General features: G+C 39.8%; 1 protein-coding gene across 1 annotated transcript; it reads left to right on the top strand.

Moving 5' to 3' along the window:
- The first annotated feature begins 2,339 nt into the window (after positions 1–2,339).
- LOC113249514 (olfactory receptor 4N2) lies at positions 2,340–3,263 on the top strand. Its single transcript, XM_026490999.3, has one exon. It carries the CDS (start codon positions 2,340–2,342, stop codon positions 3,261–3,263), a length of 924 nt encoding a protein of 307 aa, XP_026346784.2.
- Positions 3,264–11,436: the final 8,173 nt, after the last annotated feature.

Raw genomic sequence — 11,436 nt, 5'->3', positions numbered from 1 at the left:
TAAAGTTGAGGGTCCAATTCTGGGTTTTCTATTTTGTTGCACTGATGTATATGTCTGTTTTTGTGTCAGTACCACACTGTCTTGATGACTACTGCTTTGTAATACAGTTTGAAGTCTAGAATTCTGATGTCTCCAGTTTTGGTTCTTTTTCAACAACACTTTGTCTATTCGGGGTATTTTCTGGTTTCATGCAAATTTTAGGATTGTTTGTTCTAGCCCTATGAAAAATGTTGATGGTATTTTATAGGGATTGCATTGAATGTGTAGATTGCTTTGGGTAGCATAGTTAAAATTCTGTGTAGGTCCCACTTTCCCTGTGTGTGGTGTTTGTGTATATGTATACTGTGTATATATACTGATTGATATGTTGAATAAGACTTTCAAAAATTCTACCTTTGGCTGTAAGTAATACAATGGAAACCTATATATTATCCACTCAACTAGCTTCAGACATACTTAAAACAGATATTTTTAATGTTTCCTAAAATATGTATCCTAACAGTACACTATATAGACTTACTGCTTTTCTATTTCTCTCCTCTTCTTTCTTTCCTTCATCCTTGTCTCTTCTAGTCTTTCTTTCTAATTACTGACCCATTAGCATTTTCTGGCAAAGATGTCCCCCTTTTTTGGCACTCCATATTCCACAGAACTTACTTAAAGCAACTGTGCTATTTAGTTAAATAGGATAGGGGAGCACTGGTATATATCACATTATATTTTTCTGTAGATTAGCAATTTTCAAACTTTAAGAACATTTCATATCTGTGACAAAATTTTTTGAACATGTACCTTAAGTATATGCAGTTATGTAGTTAAAATTAAAATGCAATATGTACATATATGCATAATTATATACTATATATATATATATATATATATATATATATATACACTAGTTTATGTTCACTCTTCAATGAATCATCATGTGTCCCTTCTGAAATGAGCACACCCCACTAAATGGCCTGAGCCTTAAGTCTGGATTTTCCCTCCAATAATTTAGACAAGGTTCATCTTCTAATTCTAGGCTCCACAAAGGTGTGATTTTTAGACTAGCAATATTATTTTTATTTAAGTACACAAAAAAAGGACATCCACTGTTGAGAGCTGTGTTAGTAATTTCTTTATTTAAATGAAAAAGAACACACTTGCATTCTTTCACTACTTGTCAATCAGAACAAAAGAGAAAACTCATTCTAGACTTAGGTAACCACAGTTGCCTTAGTTTTCTTATCTGTGAAAGGAATATATTAGACTATAGGATCTTTTTTGTTACTTCTACCTGTTCTATGCTATGATTTTATGCATTGACATAACTAATTTTTAAAAATGTTATATTTGCAAATTTTGTATTGTAGCATATTGTTTGTTGAACGGCTAAAGGCTCTCCACCCTTGGGTGTTATACGGGGATCAGAGAGAGACGGAGACTGGGAGTATGTAAGAAGTGTTAATTAAGCTAGATGAACAACGTATGGAGTGGCTATATAAGTGGTATTTAACCAGGGACATAGCCAGGAAATTGCCCCTAAGTTACATGAAAACTGGAGTTATCATTGGGATCCTGATGATCAGTTTGGAGTCAGGGTAATAGAAAGACACCAGACCAGAGGAGGGTAATGTAGTAAGAGAATTAATAAAAGAATACAGAGGGCAAGGCAGGGAGTTGGGGCAGGAACTGAGAATTCCACAGGAACTGATAAAAGGAAATACTTAAGAAAAAAATTGGACTTGGTGAATGAAAAGAGGTGTAATTTCAAGAAAATAGCTAAGTCTCAAGCACAGTACAACCATAAAAATGCAAAGATCTTAATAATTGGAGTTATGTTGTATCTCAATTAGGAACCTTCTCATATGACCCAGGAAGGTAGGAATCCCAACGTGTAGGATGCCAGATTCTTAGAGTGGAGAGCAGTTCTATAGAAGCGCATGGTTGGATGGGAATAAGAATTGTGGTATGAAAACAGTATTTTTGTTTGTTGGTTTGCTTGCTTTAAGTCTGGAGTTAACAAAATGTTTGGAGTTTACCCAGGATGTTGGTGAGGGTTGAGACATGATTTTAGCTGATGTGACAAACATGTCAAAAAAAATTTTTTTTAGTAGAGGGAGGGGGATCAAGGGGGAAGGAGGGGCAGAGGGAGAATCTTAAGCAGGTTCCATGTCTGGGGCTCAACTATACAACCCTGAGATCATGACCTGAGCCCATATCAAGAGTTGGATGCTTAACCGACTGAGCCCCCGGATATGTCAAATATTTTTAGTTGGAGAAGAATGAGGTTCTAGATGGAAGAAACAATAACAACAATCACTCTGCTTCTTGATGTACTGCAGGCAGAGAAGATGGAAAATGACAACAGCACAGTGGTGAAAGAATTCATCCTTCTTGGTCTGACCCAATCTCGAGATATTCAGCTCCTGGTCTTTGCGCTAGTTTTAATTTTCTATCTCATCATCCTCCCTGGAAATTTCCTCATCATCCTCACCATCAGATCAGACCCTGGCCTCACAGCCCCCCTCTACTTCTTTCTGGGCAACTTGGCCTTCCTGGATGCATCCTATTCCTTCATTGTAGCTCCTAGGATGCTGGTGGACTTTCTTTCTGAGAAAAAGGTAATCTCCTACAGGGGTTGCATCACTCAGCTCTTTTTCTTGCACTTCCTTGGAGGAGGGGAAGGATTACTCCTTGTTGTGATGGCCTTTGACCGCTACATTGCCATCTGTCGGCCTTTACACTATTCAACTGTCATGAACCCTAGAGCCTGCCATGCCTTGCTGTTGGCGCTGTGGCTTGGAGGCTTTATCCACTCCATTATCCAGGTAGCCCTCATCCTCTGCTTGCCCTTCTGTGGCCCAAACCTACTGGATAACTTCTTCTGTGATGTGCCACAGGTCATCAAGCTGGCCTGCACAGACACTTTTGTGGTGGAGCTTCTGATGGTCTTCAACAGTGGTCTGATGACCCTTCTGTGCTTCCTGGGCCTTCTGGCCTCCTATGTGGTCATCCTCTGCCGTGTATATGGGTCTTCCTCTGAGGGGAAGAGTAAGGCTGTTTCCACATGCACCACCCATATCATTGTTATATTTCTCATGTTTGGGCCTGGCATCTTCATCTATACTCGCCCCTTCAGAGCCTTCCCGGCTGACAAGGTAGTTTCTCTTTTTCACACAGTGATCTTTCCTTTGTTGAATCCTGTGATTTATACCCTTCGCAACCAGGAAGTAAAAGCTTCTATGAGGAGGCTGTTTAATCAGCATGTAGCCTAGTTAAAGGGAAAAAAAGAATTAAAAAATCAAGACCAGAGAATTTTATCTGAAATTAATTTATCCATTTCCAAATACTGCATTTATTGAACATTTCATCAGGACTATTTTAGGCACTGGGAGAGAGAGGTATTGAGACAGGTAAAGTCACTGCTCTCCTAAAGGTGCAATCTGGTGGGAATAGACAGCCATTAAAGATAGAAAATGAACTGAATGGTTTCAAGAAGAGATACAGAAACTAAAGGATAACAAAAGTATAGAGAAATAGATAAGAGAGAGTGTGGGGTGAGGGTAATAAGTCGACTTTCCATCTTAAACTAGGCTGTTCTTGTGGATGTGACATTTTGGCTGATAACTAGATGAACTAAACAGTCAACCATGCAAACATCTGGAGGCAGAGCATTCTAGACAGAGGAAACAGGTAGTGCAAAAACCTGAAGATGGTGATTAACTTGGTATATTTGAAGAATACAACAAAGTTCAAATTGACTGAGGTATAATAAGTGAATATGAAAAAGATTGAAGATACCAGGTAGTCTAACACATGAGTCTATGAAGTGAATATAAAGAGTCTGATTTTTTTTTGTAATTAAAATAAGAAACCATTCTAAGGCTTTAAGCAGCAGGATGATTTATCACATGCAGTTTTATAAATGTCTTAGGGCTGTAAACTCAAGATTCTGTGCAGATACCAAGAGTTAAAAATTATCATTAAGAGGGAAATATATTTTGAAAGAAATTAAGCTGCCAAATTTTTTCCATAATTAGATGAAGGCCAAAAAAAGCTGGTTATTTTCTTTAAAAAATATTTTTTGAGTATAGTTGTCACACAATGTTAAATTAGCTTCAGGTGTACAACACAGTAATTTAACATCTCTATATGTTATACTATGTTCAACAGAAGTATAGCTACTGTCTGCCACCACACAACACTATTACAATACCATTGACTATGTTCCCTATGCTGTATCTTTTACTCCCTTGACTTACTCTTCCATAACTGGAAGCCTGTATCTCCCGTTCCCTTCATCCATTTTCCCCATCTTGCCACTGCCCTCCCCTCTGGGAACCAAAGGTTTGTTCTCTGTATTTATAGGTCTGATTCTGTTTTTGTTTCTTTGTTTAGTATTCATTTGCTTTATTTTAGTTTGCATATATAAGTGAAATCATATGGTATTTGTCTTTCTCTCTTTTTTTTACTTATTTATTTAAATTCCAGTTTTTTAACATACAGTGTAATGTTAGTTTCGTGTGTACAATATAGTGATTCAGCGCTTCTATAAAACACCCAGTGCTCATCACAAGTGCCCTCCTTAATCCCCATCACTTATTTAACCCATCCCTCTATCCACCTCCCTTTTGGTAATCATCAGTTTTTCTCTATAGTTAAGAGTCTGTTTCTTGGTTTGCCTCTCTCTCTTTTTTATTTTCCCTTTGCTCACATGTTTTGATCATTAAATTCCACATACAAGTGAAATAATATGGTATTTGTCTTTCTCTGACTTATTTACCCAAAGAATACAAAAATACTAATTCAAAGGGATACATGCACCCAATGTTTACAGCAGAATTATCTACAATACCCAAATTATGGAAAAAGTCCAAGTGTCCATCAGCTGATGAATGGATAAAGAAGATGTATGTATGTGTGAGTGTGTGTGAGTGTGTGTGTGTGTGTGTGTGTGTGTGTATGGAATATTACTCGGCCATAAAAAAGAATGTAATCTTGCCATCTGCAATGACATGGATGGATGTAGAGTGTATTATGCTAAGCAAAATAAGTCTGTTTCACTTAGCATAATACACTCTAGGTCCATCCATGTTGTCACAAATGGCAAGATCTTATCCTTCTTAATGGCTGTGTAATATACCATTATATATATATATATATATATATATATATATATATATATATCACATCTTATTTATACATTCATCTATTGATGGGTACTTGGGTTGATTCCATAACTTGGCTCTTGTAAATAATGCTACAATAAACATAGCAGTGCACATATTTTTCAGATTGGAGTTTCATTTTCTTTGGTTAAATACCCAGTAGTGGAATTACTGGATGATATGGTAATTCTATTTTTAATTTTTTAAGGTACCTCCATAGTGTTTTCCAACAGTGCATGAGGGTTCCTTTTTCTCCACATCTTCACTAAAACTTGTTATTTCTCTTCTTTTTCATTCTAGCCATGTTGACATGCATGAGGTGATATCAGATTGTGGTTTTGATTTGCACTTCCCTGGTGATTGGTGATGTTGAGCATCTCTTTATGTGTCTGTTGGCCATCTGTCTTCTTTGGGAAAATGTCTATTTAAGTCCTCTGCCCATTTTTTTAATTGGATTATTTGGGTTTTTGTTTTTTGTTTTGTTTTGTTTTTGGTATTGAGTTGAATAAGTTCTTTATATATCTTGGACAGTAATTCCTTATCAGATATATCATTTGCAAGTATCTTCTCCTATTTAGTAGGTTGCCTTTTTGTTTTGTTGATGGTTTCCTTCACTGTGCAGAAGCTTTTTATTTTGATGTAGTCCCAATAGTTGATGTGTGCTTTTGCTTCCTTTGGTTATGGAGATACATCTAGAAAAACGTTGCTACAGCCAGTGTCAAAGAGATTACTGCCTATGTTCTCTTTTAGGAGTTTTATGGTTTCAAATTTCACATGTAGGTCTTTAATCCATTTTGAGCTTATTTTTGCTTATGGTGTAAGAAAGTGGTCCAGTTTCATTCTTTTGCACATAGCTGTTCAGTTTTCTCATCACCATTTGTTGAAGAGACTATATTTTCTTCATTGTATATTCTTTCCTCCTTTGTCATAGAGTAATTGACCTTGTAAGTGTGGCTTTATTTTTGGACTCTCTATCCTGTCCTATTAATCTGTGTGTCTCTTCTCTGGCACTACCATTCTGTTTTGATGACCACTTTGTAGTATATTATCTTGAAATGTGGAATTGGACACCTCCAGCTTTATTCTTCATTTTCAAGACTGCTTTGGCTATTTGGGTTCTTAGGTGGTTTCATACAAATTTTACTTTTATTTGTTCTCATTCTTTGAAAAGTGATGTTGGTATTTGGATAGGGATTGCATGGAGTCTGTGGATTGTATTGGGTAGGATGGGCATTGTAACAACATTAATTCTTCTAATCCATGAGCATGGTACATCTTTCCACTTTTTTGGTGTTATCTTCAAACTCTTTATCAATGTTTTATAGTTTAGAGTATAGTTCTTTCACTAACTTGATTAAGTTTGTTACTAGAGACTTTATTCCTTTTGGTGCAATTGTAAATAGAATTATTTTCTCAATTTCTCTTTCTGCTACTTTGTTACCAGTGTATAGAAACACAAACAATTTCTGTGTACTAATCTTGTATACTGCAACTTTACTGAATTAACTTATCAGTTCCTGTACTTTTTGGTGGAGTCTTCAGGGTTTTTTATGTATAGTATCATGTCATCTGCAAATAGTGACAGTTTAACTTCTTCCTACCAATATGGATGGCTTTTTCCCCTGATTGCTGTGGCTAGGACTTCAAGTACTACGTTAAATAAAGTGGTGATAATGGGTATCCTTCTCTTTTCTCCTTCTGGGACCTCTATAACGTGAATGTTTGTTTCCTTGGTGTTGTTCGAGAGATCTCTTAACCTATCCTCATTTTATTTTTAAAAATTCTTCCCTGCTGTTCACCTTGGATGCTTCCATTACCTTGTCTTCCAGATCACTGATCTGTATTTCTGTATCCACTAATGTACTGCTGATTCTCTCTAGTGTTTTTATTTCAGTTACTGTGTTCTTCAACTCTGGGTCCTTTTTATATTTTCTATCTTTTTATTGAATGACTCAACTGAGTTCTTCCACTCCAGCCTGGTGAGCATCTTTAAGATCATAACTTTAAACTCTTATTAGGCATATTCTTTATCTGCTTGTCATTTAGTTATTTTTCTGAGTTTTCTTGTTTTTTCTTTTAGGGCTTATTTCTCTGTCTCCCCATTTTGCTTGACTTTCTATATTTGTTTCTATGGATTAGGTAGAACTGCTGAATCTTTCAGTCTTGAGGGAATGGTCTTATGTATGGTTGTACCATATGCAGATTGTGTGTGTGGTGTCACTGGATGGCAGGAGCTGTGGCTGGTGTGGGCTGGGTCTGCCCTGGTAGGATGGCCACAGTTGAAGTTGGCTTGAGCTGCAGTGGCCCTGAGACTCTGTGGGTGCCCTGGAAGGACAGCAGAAGCTGAAGGAGGTGAAAGCTGAGGGGTCCCAGGGATCTCTATGTACTGTAAGCTCCAGGAAGAGTTAAAGCTTAAGTAGGTGCAGGTTGGTGTTAACAGTACCTGGGCTCACCAAGCAGCAGGTGCTCTGGCAGGAAAGCTAAAACTGAAGTGGGTGCAGGCTGGGTGGTTGGCGGGTAGGGGTTTTGGAGTTGTAAGCACAGAGGACACCCTGGCAGGACAGCTAAAGCTGAGGTGGGTACAAGCCAGGGAGTCCTAGGGCTCTATGTGCAGAGGGCACATGGACAGGATAGCTGAAATTGAAGTGGGTATAAACTAGGGTCCTGGGGTGCTCTGTGCTCTCCAGCAGAGCAGCTAGAGCTCAGGCAGTGTGCAGGCTGGGAGGTCCTGGGTCTCTTCATGCAGGTAGCACTATGGCAGGACAGTGGAAGTTGAAGTGGGTGCAAGCCTGGAGACCCCAGAGCTCTCCATGCAGAGGGTGCCCTGGCAGGATTACTAAGTTTAAGTAGACATGGGCTGCTATGGTCCCTGGGCTCTTCACACAGAGGATGCCCCAGCAGGGTAGCTGAAAATGAAGTGGGTGCAAGTGGGGGTGTCCCATGCACATAGGGCACCTTGGCAGGACAGCTGAAACTGAAAGGAGTGTAAACTAAGTTGTTCCAGGACTCTCTACACAAAGATGCCCCAGTGTGTTCCCTGGACTTTTCAAAATGTACCCTGACAGGACAGTTGAAGCTGATGTGAGCCAGGGTATCTCAAGGTGCTCAGTGCAGGGGCTGCCCTGGTGGGGTGGCTGGAACTGATGGAGGCACAAGCTGGGGGTCCGGGGGTACTCTACACAGGGGCACCTTGGCAGGACCACTGGAGCCAAAGTGGGCATTATTAGCTGGGAGGTCCTAGAGCATTCTGCTGCAGGGATGCCCCAGCAAGCTGGCTGAAGCTGAAGTGGTGTGGGCATGGACTGTTCTAGGATGCTTTGCCCTGTGTCACCTTTGCCCCTGTGTCACCTTGGTGCAAAGGCTGGAGCTGTGATGAGTGCTGATTAGGGGTGTCAGTGTGTACTAAACTGTGGCCACCTTGGTGGGACAGTTGGGGCTGGTATGGGCCAGGGGCTCTAGTGCTTGCTAAGTGCCTAGGGTACCTAGACCCTGCCCCAGGTCAGATTATTAAGGTAGAGGCAGAGCGTAAACGATGTCTCTCAGGAGCCCCTCTGACTTGCAGAGTTCCAAAAGCCCCCCCCCCCACTGTTTGGTGGAGTTCTAGGGCCAGGTTTTTTATATGCTAGTTGCTTTTAAACTGTGCTTTTATTCTGTGCCCCTGAGTGTCTAGGGCTGGTGTGGGCTAGGTGACCTGGGGCTGCTGAGGCAGCAGGCCAGTATGGCCTCTAGATCCTGCACTGGCCTGCACTTAGGAGGTGGAGGGAGAATGTAAACCACGGCACTCACCAGATACTCCAACCCTGAGAGAGTTCCAGCAGTGCCTCTGGCCATTTGGCAGAGTTCCAGGGTTGGATCTTTTATATACTAGTTGTTCTTTCAAATCACGCTTTTTTTTCTATGCCCCAGGGCAGAAGAATCTGTTCACAGTCCCTCATTATTATCCCTCCCACTGTAGTTCACAGTTTCAGGGATGGGCATTCCCTTCATTACCCTATCTCTGTCTCTCCTGCCATTTTCTTTTGCTGTCCTCTCTTTTGTGCAAATGCTGTTCAGTTAGCCCCCAGTTCTTCTTCAGGAGAAATTGCTCTATAATTAAATGTAAATTTGGTGTGTTTATGTGAGTTCAAGACCTCCCTACATGGCTATCTTGGACCAGAATCCCCCAAAACTGGTTATTTTCATATGAAAAGGTCATGGAAACTTTTTGTTTGTTTGTTTGTTTGTTTGCTTGTTTGTTTGTTTTTGTGTGTGTGTGTGTGTTTTTCTTTTTCTTTGAGTTCTAGCTGTTTGTTGATCTCATCCCCAGTTGATTTTACACTGAGTATAATAATTCTTTGGTGGGCCAGTCATGAATCTATTGCAGATAGCAGAAACTATCCTAGTTATTTTATTTTTAAAGATTTTATTTATTTATTTGACAGAGAGACAGCCAGCAAGAGAGGGGACACAAGCAGGGGGGGTGGGAGAGGAAGAAGCAGGCTCCCAGCCGAGCAGGGAGCCCGATGCGGGGCTCAATCCCAGGACCCTGGGATCACGCCCTGAGCCGAAAGCAGATGCTTAAGGACTGAGCCACCCAGGCGCCCCTATCCTAGTTATTTTAAACAAAGTATTGTCTGGTTTAGCCAGCAAACCCCGAGACAGCAAATGAAAAGATGACTCCAGACACCTTAGTAGGAGAAAGAGAGGGCCTGGGGACCAGACGCTCTAGTGTTGAAAGGTCCTCTGTCTCCGCTTTTATTGTGAGTTTATCGATACACCAAGAGCAAGTGCAAAACAAGAAGGAAATGTGTAGCTTTAATGATTAGGACGATAGTCTATGGGGCAACTGCGTGATGGGGTGAGCAGTGCTCGTGAAGTGCATGTGAGGCAAGGAGATGGTGAAATATGTGAGCAGCACAGGTGCCTGTTTTTCTTCAAAATGTAAACATGTACTCCTTAGATGAGAACCTGGAGCCACAGGAAGAATCTGGCTGCTTTCAGCCAAGAAATTTCAATGGAGGCCCAGGGTTCTGGGCTCATCTCTTTTGCTTTTCAATTAGTCTCATCCAGGGAGGCATATGCAAGTCAGATTTTATCTATCCAGACACTGTGAATCCCCACACAGTATGATTTAATATAGAGAATTATGTATTTACAAAACAACTGAAAGGTCTAGAAAAACTATAAGTTCGGCATCCAGAGATGTCTCCTAGAATAACACAGGAGACCCAGGCTGTCAAGCGAGCCATTCCTGCTATAATCTTTGTCCTCCGTTTGAAAAATTCCACCACATTAACCATAGGACTAGGGTCAAGAGAATGATCCAGAGCACTGTGTACCTATCAGATCTCCTCTACCAAAACAGAATCTTCTGCTACTGCCTCTCTGCCCCATTAAACTTACCCAAATTTAAGTCACTTATAACTACACTGAATAGGCAGTATCCAAAAAAAAAAAAAATCTGTAACCAAAAATGCAAATAAGTCTATGATTTTTTATATTTTATTTTTAAAAATAATAAGTTAAAATGTTTATGAATATAAATCATGTGCATGGTAAAAATATTCAGGCCATAGAAATGTTCTTATTCCTCAAATATCTCCTCCATCTTCACTCTCAGCTTATCATGTTGCTTCCTATTTCACTAAAAAAAGAAGAGAATTCCTCAAGCTCCTACCACTAAAACTACCCCTATACCTGCATCTGGGACCATGCTGCCTTTCATCCCTCCTGAAACTGAGTCACCTGATACTGCTCCTACAAAAATCCCCTCCCCCATCTACGCAGCAGAATCCATCCTCTCTTTGCTACTAAAGGCAATTACTCTGGTAATTCTTTTTTCTCTCTTCACCATTAACTTTTTCTTCCCAATTGTTTTTTTTTTTTCTTAGTGTATAACCACATATTTTCATATTAAATAAAACTGTTGCCTTTTCCCCTCTACATATTATCTCATTTCTCCTTTTTACAGCAAAATTCCTCAAAAGTTGTTTCTACGTAGACATTAGTAGACTTTTCCTGTGTAGTATTTAGGTTTACAGAAAAGTTGAGCAGGAATACAGAGTTCCCGTACTACTACTGCCCTCCACTACACATACATCACACACATATGTTCCCCTGCATTAGTGTAGTATATTTGTTACAACTGATGAGCCAATAGTGATATAGTTTTAGTAAGGTCCTTAGCTTATATTAGGTTTCGCATTGTGTGTACAACTGTATGGATTTTAACGAATGCTTGACATACATCCACCAATATAGTATCACACAGAGTAGTTTTAATGCCCTAAAAATCCCCTGG

Source organism: Ursus arctos, unplaced genomic scaffold, assembly GCF_023065955.2.
Source record: "Ursus arctos isolate Adak ecotype North America unplaced genomic scaffold, UrsArc2.0 scaffold_6, whole genome shotgun sequence".
Classification (NCBI taxonomy): domain Eukaryota; kingdom Metazoa; phylum Chordata; class Mammalia; order Carnivora; family Ursidae; genus Ursus; species Ursus arctos.
This window is presented reverse-complemented; position numbering and strand designations above follow the sequence as displayed.

What these genes read in the sequence shown, in the direction of transcription:
- LOC113249514 (XM_026490999.3), top strand. Translation starts at nt 2,340, where the DNA reads ATGGAAAATGACAACAGCACAGTGGTGAAAGAATTCATCCTTCTTGGT.